This window comes from Elephantulus edwardii, unplaced genomic scaffold (genome assembly GCF_000299155.1).
Source record: "Elephantulus edwardii isolate Elephantulus edwardi_28Jun2011 unplaced genomic scaffold, EleEdw1.0 scaffold00002, whole genome shotgun sequence".
NCBI classification, from domain to species: domain Eukaryota; kingdom Metazoa; phylum Chordata; class Mammalia; order Macroscelidea; family Macroscelididae; genus Elephantulus; species Elephantulus edwardii.
Window position 1 is genome coordinate 25698225 of NW_006399752.1, and position 16614 is coordinate 25714838.

Here is a 16614-nt window from a genome sequence, read left to right on the forward strand (position 1 = left end):
AAACTGTACATTTTAAAAAATAAAACTTGACTCAACAAACAAACAAACAAAAAGTTCCAAAGTCAATAGTTACTTTTTAAAAGAAATTGACTTGGGGCTGAGAATGGTGAGGAGGGATAAATCACTGGGTCACAGAGTTGGGTGGGTGGAAGGAGGAGGTGCAGGAATCAGGATAGATCGAGTGGGACCTGAGAAAATGAAGTGATAGTGGGCACAGATCAATGGTGATTAATTTTATAAAATATAATGCATGGAAATGATTGTATGATATGTAATATGAATGAAGAAATGTGTGAAATACAATGTGTAAGAATTTTGTATGCAAGCAAAACTAAAATTTAAAAAAGGAAAAATGCTTACCTTTTATATAGCACACCATAAGGTTTTTTCAGTGCATACTGTAAAAGATAATTTATAGCTTTCAAAAAATGCATTCTGAAAAGCAGAGACAAAAATAATGCATAACAGCAATCATAATACAAAATTATCCTGGTCCTTGATTATCCTGGTCCCTGAATCTTATTCTGTCTTCTATGTGAATCCCTAGCAAGTAAAATTTTTAACATAAGGCTGCTGTTGTTATCTGTCGTGGAGTGACCTGCAACTCATAGCAACCCTATGCACAACAGTCCTAAACCCTGCTCTATCCTGAGCCAATCTCACTGTCTCTGACACACCCACCTCCAGTCACTGAATTAACCCACCTCATAGAGGGTCTTCCTCTCCTGCACTGTCCCTCCACCCTCCCAAGCATGATGTCCTTCTCCAAGGACTAGTCCCTCCTTGCAACATGTTCAAAGCATGTCAGACGAAGCCTCAGAATCCTTGCCTCCAAGGAATAACCTGACTTAACCCTCTCCAGGACAAACCTGTTCATTCTCTTAGCAGGCCACGGCATATTCAATTAGTGTAAAAACTGGTGGAATTCAAACTAATTCTCTAAAGGCATCAATTCTCCTTCTATCATCTTTAATCACTGTCCAGCTCTCTGATGCACAGCAAGTGACTGTAAAGGCCATGGCCAGAATCAGGCGCACCTTAGTCTCCAGAGTGACATATGTGCCCTTTAGTACTTTGGAGAGGTCTCTTAACAGCCAACTTTCCCATCGCAATGTCTTTTAATTTCCTGACTGCTGGTGCTAAGAGTTGTTGACTGTGAAGTCAAGCAAACTGAAGCTGTTAATAATCTCAATCTCTTCACCATCTATTATGATGCTGCCATAATTAGCTCAATGGTAAGAATCTTTGTTTTCTTGATACTGAGCTTCAACCCATACTGAAGGCTGAAGCCTAATAACTACATTTTTCTAACTCAAAGTTTGTTTCCTTTCAATTCTCTAAACACTTTACAATTCCTTTTATTTCTTTAAACTCTCCCTGCTGTTTTTCCCAGGCAAACAATTTGAGCGTACAATGCATACTGCAGGCAGTCCTCAACTTACAGACAGGATTCAACACCATAATTTGGCTCCAACATTTAAGTCTGACATCTTTTTGTCTACTTTACTTATAATTACCCTTCATTATTACTATCCTTACAAATCTAATCTTCACTTTTCTTTGGTAGTTGGAAACATTACATATAAACATCTGAGTAAACATGATTAGCAAACTATACAAAGCATCAGGGTACATATATAAGTTAATAACAATAAAGTGTACTAAAAGATTCCAGAGAATTAAACATGGTTATAATTTTTAAAGGGTGGCAGAACTACTGGCACTTGCAAAAAAAAAAATCTATATGGAAAGGTTCTTTAAAAGCATTAAAAACAAATCTGGATATTTAAAAACAACAGAAACAAACCCTGGAAACAAGAAATGAAGAGTTTAAACACAGATCTTTTAAAAACTCCTTGCTTTGATTCTGTAAATCACTAACTTGGGAGGAGGGACTGGAGAGCATTATGCTAAGTGAACTAACTCAGTCCCATTAGGACAAATACTATATAAGACCATTATTGTAGAACATGTATGAGGACCCAAGGAGGAGAGAAGGGGAGCAGAAAGGTGAGGATGGGGAGTGTGAGGGGTGGGGGTGGGGGAAGAGATTAAGCATAAAGTTGCACAATTTGATGGGTGGAGAGAGGAGTGGGTAAAGCAAACAGTAAAGATCTCGTGTGAAAAACAACATACACAACCAGTTGTTGTTAAGAGTCATCAAGTCGAGCACAACTCATAGCAACCCTGTAAACAAAAGATCGGAACTCTGTTCTATAACTACCAACGTTTCTCTAATGTTCACAGAGCTTCCAAAGGCAATTCTGTTTAGGAAGTGGATGCCAATCCTGCTTCCAAGCCTGTCTTAATGTGGGAGCGCCACCAGTGTCCACTATGACTCGTTCAGCACCACAGCAATCCCAACTAACCTCAGTACAGTACACTGACAGAGCAGTGCTGTACTGTACCACTTAAGAGAATGTTCTTCCTGACTTTTCAATAAAAAGACCTGCCCAACAGGCCCTGATAGACTTAACAAAAGGCTTCCAGCCCACAGCTGAGTGTTAGCCAAATCCAGTAAATCCAATCAGCTTACACACGATTATGAACAAAATTTTAAAAACACCAGTTTATATCCGACTTTCAACTAAAACAAGAGAACCTACCCTCTGGAATCTAACTGCTTTACACCAGTATAAAATAAAAATTTCATTTAAAAAAAATCCTTGCTATTCATTCCTCTTTTCCTCTTTCTGCTTCTTTCCATTCATCACCAATAATCAATTATTACTTTATAGCCAGTACTACTTTATCATATGAATAAGAAAGATCCGGCGTAGTGATGTTAGAAGACGCCTTTGAGTTACAGTGCTAAAGTACTGAATATCCCCTGGACTATCAAAAGAACAAACAGTTAAGTCTTGGAAAAAGTGTAGCCAGAGTATTCCCTGGAAGCAAAGATGGCAAAGTTTCATGTTTCATACTTTGGACATATAGCTAGAAGAAGCTATTCCTTGGAAAGAGACATCATGCCTGGAAAGATGGAGAGTTGGTGAAGAGCAGAAAGATCCCCAATGATATGGATTGACATGGTGATTTCAGTAATGGCCTCTACTGTGTTGGAGATGGTGAGAATGGCACAGCATTGGGCAGGGTTCAAGTCGGCTATTCACAGGGTTGCTATAAGTTGTACTCAACTCAACACCACCTAACAGCAACAAGGCACTGGTACAGTGATGTAATTTGGTGAAATGCTAATCAGAAGATTAATAGTTGAAATCCACCGTTACTTCTCAGAAGAGGAGCAGTCTCCTCCAATAAAGATTTACAGTCTCTGAAAATCAATACTTTTTTGGTTTGTTTGTTTTCATTTGGCGGTAGAGGAGGCACTGTCTAGTATTGAGAAGTAAGTTGTTGTTGTTGTTGTTATGTGCCGATTTGCCTGTGACTCATAGCGACCCTATGTACAGCATCCCTAAACCCTGCTCTATCCCTTGCCAATCTCACTGTCTCCAAAAAACCTATCCCCATTATCCCAGTGACTGAATCAATCCATCTCATCGAGGGTCTTCTTCTCCTGCATTGTCCCTCCACACTCCCAAACATGACGTCCCTCTCCAAGCACTGATCCGGCCTTGTAACATGTTCAAACTATGTCAGACGAAGCTTTGGAATCCTGGCCCCCAAGGAGCAGCCTGGCTTCACCCTCTCCAGGATGAAATCTGTCTGTTCTCCTAGCAGTCCATGGTATATTCAATACTCTTCTCCAACACCACAGCTCAAAGGTATCAACTCTCCTTCTATCATCCCTAGTCTTTGTCTAGCTCTCTGATGCACAGCAAGTAATTGCAAAGACCATGGCCTGTATCAGGTACACCTTAGTCTCCAGACTGACATCATTGCTCTTCAGTACTTTTGAGAGGTCTCTGACAGCAGACTTTCCCAAGGGAAACAATCAATAGGATAAAATGATCATTCATCATCTGTTAGAGTCAAAAAACAAAGGTTTTCTTAAAAGGGTAAAAGCTACTTAAAAAAATTTATTCATTTTTGTGTGTGTGTACCATCAAATCAGATCTGACTGGTACAGAAGGAGATTGTCCCTCCTTCTCCAGCAGAGCATCTGATGGATTTGAACTGCTCACCTCTGGGATTGCAGTACAGCTTCTTGCAACTAGGCCACCAGAGCTCGCCAACCTACTCCTTAAGTACCAAAATTTTTGGTCCTTTTTGACCACTTGTTTCCTCGCTTCAATATCTTGAGCATTATCAACTTTTTTGACAGCTCAGTCATCATTATGAATGTCAACTACTATTATAATGTGTAATATTGCACAGCTCTTGGAATTTATTAGTTATTTCTCCCGACACAATCCCTTGGTTAAGAGCATGTTTGTTAACCAAATGGGTCAGGAGTTCAAACCTACCAGCTCCACCGCAACAGAAAAAAGACCTACCTGCTCCTGTAAAGGGTATTTCTACCATGTTATATATGTTGTTGTCGACTCCAGTACGACCCATAGAAACCCTATGAACAACAGATCTGAGCCCTGTCCTAACCTGTGCCATCCTCACAATCTCTGACATACTAGAGTCCAACACTGCAGTCACATTGTCATATAGGATCACTTACATGAATCAACTTGATGGCACACATCAGATTACCATATAATAGTTGGCCCAGAATTAAAATCTTCCACAACTGGTATTTCTGCTCTTTTCTACTTTTGACTCTTAAGTTTTATATATAGTCTTTTGACTCTTAAGTTTTATATATAATGATCAAAGCAAAGCCTATGAGGTGATATTTGAGGAGAATTTTAAATTGAATAACAAACATTTCAGAGAAAGAAATAAAAAGTTCAAAAGCAGTGAGGTTGGTAAATCAAGGACTGGAAAAGCAGTCAGTAGCTTCTGTAGCAGGCAAGACTGAAGGTTACAAAATAAAACTTAGAACTGGAGTATCTTCAGTCTTTTTTCCTCCTCAGCGTTCCACCAGTCTTTATTATATACTGTTCTTGTCCTTTTAAAAAAAATTTCTTTCATTTGAGTTAAAAGTTTACAAATTACACTTTTTCACAGACTCATAGACATTCTGTAACATTGTGGGGTTTTTTGTGTACCTGGAGTTAGAAATGACCCGTACCTGACCCTCTAGCAGTTTTCAGAGATAGTAAATCACACAGGAGAAGACTGTCCATCCTTCTTCCATGGATTAGCTAGTGGATTCAAACCCCATGCCTCTGGGATTGCAGTGTAGCTTCTTATTACTAGGCCATGCAAGTAATCATAACACCCAACTAATCCTTTATTGTGTATTGCTTTTCCATTCAGCCAAATTATCAATTTTTACTCTACTCTCCCTCCCTTCGCATACCTATTAAGCCTCCAAGATTGACTCTAGCTGTGTGTAAACCACAGAGCTTGTTTATAATTTTTAAAGCTTTTTCTTAATTTTATAAAGATTCTCACCACTGGACCAACTGGCAGCATCAGGATGGGTGGTGAAGAGATTGAGATTGTACACAGCTTTAATTTGCTTGGCTCCACAGTCAACAGTCTTGGCACCAGCAGCCAGGAAATTAAAAGGCGCATTGCCATGGGAAAGTCTGCTGTTAGGGACCTCTCCAAAGTGCTGAAGAGCAGTGGTGTCTCTCTGGAGACTAAGGTGCGTCGGATACAGGCCATAGTCTTCGCAATCACCTGTTATGCATCAGAGAGTTGGACAATGACCAAGGAGGATAGAAGGAGAACTGATGCCTTTGAGCTGTGGTGCTGGAGAAGAGTACTGAGAATACCATGGACTGCTAGGAAAACAAATAGATTTGTCCTGGAGAGGGTTAAACCGGGTGGCTCCTTGGAGGCAAGGATTCTGAGGCTCCGTCTAACTTACTTCGGACATGTTGTGAGGAGAGACCGGTCCTTGGAGAGGGACATCATGCTTGGGAGGGTGGAGGGACGGCGCAGGAGAGGAAGGCCCTCTATGAGGTGGATTGATTCAGTGACTGGGATAATTGGGATGGGAGTGTCAGAGACAGTGCGATTGGCACAGGACAGAGCGGAGTTTAGGGCTGTTGTACATAGGGTCGCTATGAGTCGCAGGCGACTCGACGGCACATAACAACAACAACAACAACAGCAGTTAATGTCTTGATAAGGAGTTTGAACTTTTCCATTGGTCAAAATAGGAAAACTACTATTAGAATAGGCTTAATAGGGACTTTCAACAAGAAATCCTTTTTGATTTTACAAAAATGCTCCAACTCAACAACTTGCTGACTGCTTTTTAGATACAAGGACTTGGAAAAATTAAAACAATAAACTAGATTCACCTTCTAAAAAAAATGAAGCATTTTTATATAAAATAAAAATGCATTTTTTTCTTTAAATGCATTTTTTTAGAGAGCTCTGGTGGCCTGGTGGCAAGAAGCTGAGCTGCAATCACGAAGGAGCATGGTTCAAATGCACCAGATGCTCCACTGCAGAATGAAGGGCAATCTTCTACGCCAATCAGATCTGATTAGATGGTACACAAGTTTAAAAGAAAGCATTTTTTTAATTTTTATTTTACTTTTATTGTATATAAAAATGCTCAGATTCTCAGTACATTATTTAGTTTAACAAAGAGTATCTGTCAAAGAAGTATGTCAGAACTCTACTTTTTTATTACACATGTTCAATATGCATCCTGAACAAATAGTTGACAAAGCTGGGCTATATGAAGAAAAAATGTGGCATCAACATTCAGGGAAACTCATTAACAATCTGTGATAAGCAGATGATACAACTTCACTTGCTAAAAGCACAGAGGATTTAAAGCACTTACTTGAAGATTAAAAAGTGCAACCTTTAGAATGAACTACATCTCAACATAAAGGAAACAAAATTCTCACAACTGCACCAACATTGAGACAACACTGAAGACGAAGATTTCATTTCACTTGGATCTATAATCAATGCTCTTGGAAGAAGCAGTCAAGAATGAGCTATTATTGCACTGGGCAAAATCAGCTACCAAAAAAACCCTTGAGTTTGAATGAATATGAATGATTATATGCAAACCAATAAATTTTATATAAAAAAATTGAGTAATTATATAAAATTTATACAAAAGGAAGGGAAGCTCAAACCAAAATAAAACTCTTGAAAGTGTTAATAAGCAGAGGTCTTTGAGAACTAAGCTTCATGTAACAGCTGGACAATAAAGAAAACCAAAGAAATACTTGTATATGTGAATTATGATGTTGGTAGAGAATATTAAATATATTGTAGACTACCAGAAAAGCAACAAAAGATCTATCTTGGAGGAAGCACAGTGAGAATGGTCCTAAAAAGAAAGAAGAACAAGACTTGGTCTTACGTAATTTGGACAAGTTATCAGAAAGTCAAAAAGGGTCAGTCAAAAAAAAAAAAGAAAGGTTCGGTCAGTCTCTGGGAAAAGATATGCTGCTTGTTAAGGAGAAAGTGAGTGAAAACAAGGAAGATCGCCAATGAGCAAAAACGACCCAGCACCGTGGGTGCAGTAATGGGCGCAGCACAGCAGCAACGGAGAGGATGGCGTAGGACTGGGCACTCAGAATTGGAAATGACTTGATGGGAACCAAAAAGAACAACTTCTAACCCTAACCCTGAAAAAAGCCAGAACAACAAAGGATAGACAGAGTTGTTGTTGTTGTTATGAGCCGCTTGCGACTCATAGCGACCTGTGTTCAACAGCCCTAAACTCTGCTCTGTCTTGTGCCAATCGCACTGTCTCTGACACTCCCATCCCGATTATCCCAGTCACTGACTCAATCCACCTCATAGAGGGCCTTCCCCTCCTGCGCTGTCCCTCCACTCTCCCAAGCATGATGTCCTTCTCCAAGGACCAGTCTCTCCTAACAACATGTCCAAAGTATGTTAGACGGAGCCTCAGAATCCTTGCCTCCAAGGAGCCACCTGGTTTAACCCTTTCCAGAATGAATCTGTTTGTTTTCCTGTTTGATTTCATGTGCAAGCAAGATTCTACTGAAGATTATCCCAAAACGACTGGAACAGCACATCAGCAGAGAACTGCCAGAAGTCCAGGCTAGGTTTAGAAAGGGTCGTGGTACTGGGGATATTGTAGCTGATGTTAGATGGATCTTAGCTGAAAGCAGAGAATACCAGAGGAATGTCTATCTGTGTTTCATTGACTATGCAAAGGCATTTGATTGTGTGGATCATAACAAACTGTGGCTGACTCTGAGAAGAATGGGAATCCCAGAACACTTGATCGTGCTAATGCGAAACCTATACTTGGACCAGGAAGCAGTCATCAGAACAGAGCAAGAGAACACTGCATGGTTCCCTTTGGGAAGGGTGTATGCCAGGGATGCATCCTATCTCCATACCTTTTCAACCTGTATGCAGAATAGATTGGGTTGGGCTCTATGAGGAGAAATGTGGGGTCAAGATTGGTGGACGATCTATCAACAATCTGCATTATCCAGATGACACAACCCTGCTTGCTGAAACTGAAGAGGACCTGAAGCACCTGATGCAGAGGGTCAAGGACTGCAGCCTCCAATATGGACTGAGGCTCAATGTGAAGAAGACAAAGATTCTCATCACTGGACCAATTGGCAGCATCAGGATGGATGGTGAAGAGATTGAGATTGTTCACAGCTTTAGTTTGCTTGGCTCCACAGTCAACAGTCTTGGCACCAGCAGCCAGGAAATTAAAAGGCGCATTGCCATGGGAAAGTCTGCTGTTAGGGACCTCTCCAAAGTACTGAAGAGCAATGGTGTCTCTCTGGAGACTAAGGTGCATCTGATACAGGCCATGGTCTTCGCAATCACTTGTTATGCATCAGAGACTTGGACAATGACCAAGGAGGATAGAAGGAGAATTGATGCCTCTGAGCTGTGTGCTTTTAAAGAACTCTTGTATACCTCTCTTAAAGAAATGTATTCCTTTCCATGTTTAGTGTCATCATTCCCAACTATCTTGATCTTCTATCACTGCTCTCCTTCTTTCAACCTACTCTGGATTCTACTTCTAAATTACTGTTAAGTGATACTTAGTCAACACAGACTCAAAGTAATACTATGATAGAAACTTATGATCCTGATAATCTGCATGGCGTTTAAGTTCACCTCTAAATTAGTTTTCTGAACTCAAAGCTTTAACCTGAAATTGTCTCTATTTAACTATACTAGTAAGCAAAAATTTTTCACCCAATTTTTGAGGGTTCACAGAACCAGCCTGTCTTACATGATGAGCCACACTCACAACCTTGGTCCTTCAATGGCTTCCAAAGAATGTTCTACTTACTCACTCCCCCTACTTTCTAGAGCCAATATAAATTTTAATTTCAAGGTATCTTCCCCAATCACAAGCTCCACAACAGCATCTTCCCTCTCTCAATTTTTAATCTATTTTGACACTTAATAATGTATATCTGTCTATAGGCATATAGATATATTATTTCTACATTTTCTATTTCTACTATTTATAATAAATAATTGTTGTTGTGTACTACAGAGTCAGAACTAACCCATAGCTGACCCTTTAATTCAGTAGGTTTACAGAGGCAAATAATTGTACTGGAGGAGATTGCCCGTCTCCAGTGGAGCAGCTGGTGGCTTCAAATAGCATGTCTTCGGGACTGCAGCACAACTTCTTGCCATTAGGCCACCAGAACACTCTAAGAAATATATATTATCTATTTTTATACTTATACAGTTTCATATACTATATATCTGTATTATATTGTTACATATTTTATATATATTTTTATGTGCCATTAAGTTGCCTGCAACTCAGAGAGACCCTATGTACAATAGTCCTAAATCATGCTCTATCGTTTTCCAATTTATTGTCTCTGACACATTCTACCCCATTCACTGAATCAATCCAACTCATCGAGGTTTTCTCGCTTGTACTGTACCCTCCATTCTCCCAAGTATGACGTCCCTCTCCCAAGGACTGATTCCACCTTGCAACATGTCCAAAGTATGTCAGATGAAGCTTCAGAATCCTTGCCTCCAAGGAGTAGCCTGGCTTCACCCTCTTCAAGATCAATCTGTTTGTTCTCCTAGCAGTCCATGATATATTCAATACTCTTCCTCCAGCACCACCGCTCAAAGGCATCAACTGTCCTTCTATCATCCCTAGTCACTGTCTAGCTCTCTGATGCACAGCAAGTAATTGAAAAGATTATAGCCTGGATCAGGTGCATCTTAGTTTCCAAACTGACAATGTTGCTCTTCAGTACTTTGGAGAGGTCTCTGACAGCAGACTTTCCCAATGCAATTCATCTTTTCATTTCCTGGCTGCTGGTACCAAGAGTACTGGTTGTGGAGCCAAGCAAACTAAAGCTGTTAACAATCTCAATCTCTTCACCAACTATCATGATGCTGCCAATTGGCCCAGTGGTGAGAATCTTTTGTTTTCTGGATGTTGAGCTTCAATCCATGTTGAAGGCAATGGTCCTTGACCTTCCACAGCAAGCATTTCAGGTCCTCCTCAGTTTCAGCAAGCAGGATTGGGTCATCTACATACATAATGCAGATTGTTGGCATCTGACTGTGTGGATCACAACAAACTGTAGCCGACTCCAAGAAGAATGAGAATTCCAGAACACTTGATTGTGCTTATGCAAAATTGATACTTGGACCAGGAAAAAGTTGCCAGAACAGAGCAAGGAAACACTGCATGGTTCAAAATTGTAAAGGATATATGCCAGGGATGTGTCCTATCCCCAAACCTTTTCAAAATATATGAAGAACAGATTATCTGGGAGGCTGAGGTCTATGAGGAGAAATGTGGCATCAGGATTTCATATAAAAGCCTATGTATATTAATTATATAAACCATATAGGCAAAATCCTGTCAGCACATTGACATCAAGAAAACATGTATATTGTTATTGTTGTGTTACTGAGTAACACAATAGCTCTGAACCCTGCTCTGTCCTGAGCCAATCTCACTGTCTCCAAAACACCTACCCCCAGTATCCCAGTAACTGTGTCAATCCATCTCATCTGGGGTCTTCTGCTCCTGAGCTGTCCTCCACACTTCCAAGCATGATGTCCTTCTCCAGGGACTGAACCCTCATGGCCACACACCCAAAGTATGTCAGACGGAGCTTCAAAATCCTTGCTTCCAAAAAGCAGCATAGTTTCACCCTCTCCAGAACAAACCTGTTTGTTCTCTTGGAAGTACACAGTATGTTCAATACTTTTTACAGCACCACAACTCAAAGGCATTAATTCTTCTGTCATCCTTAGTTGACAAAGCAAGTAATTGCTAAGACCATGGCCTGAGTCCAGACTAACATCGTTACTCTTTAGCACTTTGGAGAGGTCCCTGACAGCAGATTTCCCCAGTGCAATTTGTCTTTTGACTTCTTAACTGTGGTGCCAAGAGTGTTGATTGTGGAGCTGAGCAAAGTGAAATTGTTAACAACCTCAGAATCTTCATCTTCTTGATGCTGAGCTTCAAATCATATTGAAGATTACAGTCCTTGACCTTCTGCAGCAAACACTTCAGGTCCTCCTCAGTGTCAGTGAGTGAGATTGTGTCATCTGCATAACACAGGTTGATGAGTCTTCCTCTAATCCTGATGCCACATTCCACAATCTTCCTCATAAAGCCCAGCTTCCTGAATGATCTCTTCCACATAGAAATTGAAAAGTTATGGAAACAAGACACATTCCTTTCCTGATTTTATACCATGCAGTGTTTCCCTGCTCTTTCCTGAGGACTGCTTCCTGGTCCAAATACAGGTTTCGCACGAGCACAATCAAGTGTTCTGGGATTCCCACTCTTTCCAAAGTTTAAATATCTGTATTGAATATCATGTAACAAATTTAAGAAGTTTGGTCAAATCTATTCAATTATTTAGTTTATTTTAACACAAAGAATCTGGTGAGCTCAAGGTCTAAATATCCAACCACCTATTATTCGTCTCCATATACTATGCCTGTTCCACTCTCTACCTGATATTCCTGCCCAGCAGGCACTCTCGTCAGAAACCTGGAGAGTCAGACTTCTCACTTATGTGAAGATCTTTCACTCCCAACATTTCTTCTCTCTCTTCATCTCCCCTGTTCATTGCACCATCAGTCTTCAGAGGCTCTGCATCTGGCACCAATGGCTTCAGTAGTTCCCTAAATTTGGTCTCATCCCTGTCTGATCAAGCTAGGTACAAAAATTAAACAAATCCTTAAATGGTTCCATAGAGATTTCAGAATAAAGTCCAAACTCCATGTTACTTCAAGGCAACTGTCAAGTTACTTCAGACAACAGCTGACGCTCCAGATTTCTGAGGCTATAAACCACACATGAAAATTTTTCTCCTGAGGACCAGCTGGTAGATTCCAACCATCAGAGAAGAGCCGCCTTTGGGTTAGTAGCACACATACTACACATACAGACTATTCCTCCAATACTCTCTTACTCTCTCCTTTAGTCATTCCCAATTATCTGACATTCCCTAAATGTAAAGTTCCTTCATATTCTCCTGTGCACAAACTATTTTTTTCCCCTCAGGCTTAGAAGTCCTGCACTTCTTCCCTTCTTTTTTAACTCTACTTTCAAAATAAAGGTTACATGTCATCTCTGAGAAACTCACCTAACACTCCTTTGAGATTTTAGTACATTAATTCACAAGGCCAGTCTCCCATAGCTCATTGAAGAACTGTCTTATCTATTCTTCTCTAGCCCTGAGCACTGTAACTAGGATGGCTGAGTAAGTAAATATGCAATAACAGAATGACTAAATATACAGGAATGTATAATTACTTCACTGTACAAATTAAGTATGTCTCTAAAATGTAAACTGAATTTGAAAGAAAAAAAATGGCAGTATGTGTCCATAAAGTTCTTGGAAACCTTACGAAGCAGTTATACCTTCCTATACAGAGTCACTATGAAGCAGAATTAACTCAGTATAAATGGATTCTTGGGTTTTGAACTTTTCTATGACTAGTAGCTTTTGGAGAAATACAATCTATAAAAGTACTTCTCTAACAGCCCAAAGTTATCCTGTAAAAACTTCCTAAGAGGATTCCAATACCATTCAAAAATAAATGTATAAAATAAATATATATACACACACGTACCATATCTCTAAGTACTTGTGTCACCATTGCATTTGCATTTCCTCCTTTGATTAGCATGGCATTTTTACTATTCTCGGTGACTTTTGGTTCTCTCTTCTCAAGGAATCTCTTGGCCCTCTTTGTTTTCGGCTTTCTGTTCAGAAAATCAGAATACAAAACAGTTTAATAAAACGTTTTCCTCACATTTCAAAACTAGGATTTGACTGATGTACAAATTCTTAAAAATCAACTAAGTTTTTACAACTTACTTATTAATTAGGATTCCATTCAATAAATTGGAAAAAAGTTAACATTTCATTCTTAGTGAGACAGTATTAAAAGATAGTTAATTATTAAATAAGGCTTGATTTTATTAATTTTTGGTTAAAAATGTAAACTTTTGTTACTATCCCGACAATTACTTTATTACTGTCTTAAAAAATACTTTCAATTCAACAATTTAAATATGTACAACTTACTAACATTGATTATATTCTTCAGGGGGTGTAATAATTTTCACCTTCCTTTTCTGTTATTCCTGCCCCATTAGTACTGAGTATTCCATGGACTACCAAAAGAAAAATAGGTATGTCTCGGACAAAGTGCAGTCTAAGTGCCCCTAGGAGGCAGAGATGATAATAAAGCTCCATCTTTCATACTTTTGACAGGTTGCTAGCAGTAACTATTTCTTATATCATACATGGAAAGATGGATAGTCGGTGCAAGAGAGGAAGACCTTCAACAAGATGGATAAACACAGTGACTGCAGCAACAGGCTTAAATGTGTCAGAGATGATAAGGATGGCACAGGATAGGACAGGGTTCAGGTCTATTGCTCACAAGGTGGCTATGAGTCATATTTGACTCAACAGCACCTAACAACAAGGTTCCTATTTAATCATTAGGGCTGCCATTTCCAATTTCATCCTTTATGCTGTTGTTAGAAACCACTAAACAGACTACAACTCACAGAGATCTCATGAACCACACATCTGAATTTTGCCCTATCCTGCACCATTCTTACAATCTCCATCATGCTATAATTCATTGTTACTGTTATCAATCCATCTCCTTTAGGGTCTCCTCGCTTTCACTGACCCTATACTGTTTCCAACAAAAGTCCTCGTCTTTTTCCAAGGTCTGGCCTCCTCTCCTGACAACATGCCCAAAGTATGTAAGACAACACTTCATAATCCTTGACTCTAAGGAGAACCCTGGGTTCTTTTGGCAGTCCTTGGGTTACTTAGTAGTCTTCACTAAAGCCACAATTCAAAGGCATGGCATCACCTTCAGTCTTCCATATTCCTTGTCCAACGTCCAAACGCACAGGAAGCAAATAAAAAGGCTATGGCTTAGATCAGATCCACCTTTACGTTTGGTAGCTCTGCTCTTTAGTGCTTTGGAGAAGTCTTTTATGAAAGATTTTCCCCAAGTCTTTCTTTACTGCTGCTCTCATGGGTACTGATTGTGGATCCAAGTAAAATCAAATACTTGACAATTTCAATCCTTTCTGTATCTATCTTGATGTGGTCTATTGATTCAGATCTTTCAAAAAGCATAATGCTCAATATTAAGGGCACTCTGGTGGCTCAGTGGTAAGGAACTGTGTTGTCAACACAACATGGTTCAAATCTACCAGCAAGTAGGTTCCATGGGAGAAACATGGGCAATCTCTTTCCTCTCATGTGATTACTGCCTCTGAAAACACATTGGAATTAACCAGCTCTTGGTTCTGACTCAGTGGTATACAACACTATTCAATGTAGACATTATTAATTAATTAAGCTAAATTATTAATTGTTTTAATAATATTTTAGAGACCATTTTTTTGTTACAGTTCGAAGATTACATTAGTGCAAGTTTCAGTGGTTCGTTCACCTTTCATGGCTCCAGAAAGCTCAATGTCCATTAAAAATTTTTAATTCTGTTCTATATTTCCTCCCTCTTTTTGATCAGGATTGTTCTATAGGTCTTGAAAAAAAAATGTTCAATAATGATAGCCAGGTACCAATTAGATGGTAAACTAGTCTTACTTATCTCCGTAACCCCACAATCTAATATACAGCAAGTATTTTTTAAAAAACTGATTTAAAAGAACCATTACATGTTAACTCCAGTAAATTTCAAGAAGAAATGCTAGCAAATAGCAAGAATATTTTAGAGATTAGCAGGCAGAAAATCAAAAGACGAATTGTATTGGGAAAGTCTGCTGTCAGGGACCTCTCCAGAATACTGAAGAGCAATGATGCCAGTCTGGAGTCTAAGGTGCGCAATTACATGCTATGCATCAGAAGGTTGGACAATGTCGAAGGAGAACTGATGCCTTTGAGCTGTGGTGCAGGAGAAGAGTATTGAATATACCGTGGACTACTAGGAGAACAAACAGGTTCATCCTGGAGAGGGTGAAACCAGCTGCTCCCAGGAGACAAGGATTCTGAAACTCCTTCTGACATACTATGGACATGCTGCAAGGAGGGACCAGTCTTTGGAAAGGGACGTCTGGCTTGGGAAGGTGTAGAGACAGATCAAGAGAGGAAGACCCTCTATGAGAGAGATGGATCAACTCTGTGACTGGGCAAATGGAGGTAGGAGTGTCAGAGACAATAAGGTTGGCTCGGGATAGAGCAGGATTCAGAGCTGCTGTACATAGGTAGGGTCGATCTGAGTCACAGGTGACTTGACAGCACATATCTTTTAAACATTAACACTCGAACCTAACACAGAAAAATACACAGAAAATAAAAAGTTCATGTGTATGTTCTAGATGCTGAAGCAAAGACTACATACATTCTCGCAGTTAATCTTCAAAGTTCTAAGTATGAATATTATAATCGCTATTTAGCCAGTAAACTGGGATGCTGGGCGATTAAGTGGCCTAAAGTTACAAGGCTTTAATGGACGTATCGGGACGTGTCACCTAGATCTGTCAAAGTCTGAAGCCTACACTCTTAACCTCTCCTGCAATTATTCTCACTCCGTCGAAGCCAAACTTTTTCATTTCTGAGGAAGAAAGTGGCCAATGCCTTTGTTTCATCTGAATCCCGCGGATCCTACTTATTAAGTCCATCATTGCTGTTTTCTCGCCGCCAACCTGAGCTGGTAAAAATCATCAGTACCGGCCCGGGCAGGACTGGCAATGGGCGGAAGAAAAAAAAAAAAGGAAAGGGAGCATGTAGCCGCAGGAGTCCCAATCTCCAGTATTTTTCAGAGCCCGGGGCCCGCACACTTACATCACCCGGTCCAAAGCGTCCATGTCCCCGGCGACCAGAGCTTGGCAGACACACGTGCACCACGAGAGAACGCGTCCGGGTGGAACTCCAGGAACACAAGGAACCGGAAATGCGTAAGATGCCACTTCCTGGGGCCGCGAAGTAATTGGTCCCTGCGAGTGTGGGCGTGCATTTTGGACCGGGCTTTGGGGGATTAGATTCATGCGAGGGTTTACGGACAGCTTTTGTTTGTTTTGTTTTGTTTTAGTTCGGATGCGAAGTAAACTATTTAAGTAACATTACCTCTCACTGCTTGTATGTTCAAAGTTAGAAACTTGGGAACTAGATGTTCTTCATAGAATCTCCCAGGGTCGCCTCACTAGTCGTCACTGAAGAT

General features: G+C 40.0%; 1 protein-coding gene across 1 annotated transcript in view; it reads right to left on the minus strand.

Annotated features, from left to right (window-relative positions):
- The window catches only part of RPF2 (ribosome production factor 2 homolog (S. cerevisiae)), a 54445-nt gene extending 38184 nt beyond the window's left edge, over positions 1–16261 (minus strand). The window contains exons 1-3 of the mRNA XM_006879038.1: positions 16239–16261; positions 13030–13162; positions 361–398 (exon numbers count right to left, since the gene is read on the minus strand). Of these exons, the coding sequence (XP_006879100.1) occupies positions 361–398; positions 13030–13162; positions 16239–16261 (194 nt within the window). The remainder of the gene's footprint in view (positions 1–360; positions 399–13029; positions 13163–16238) is intronic.
- Between the last annotated feature and the right edge of the window lie 353 nt (positions 16262–16614).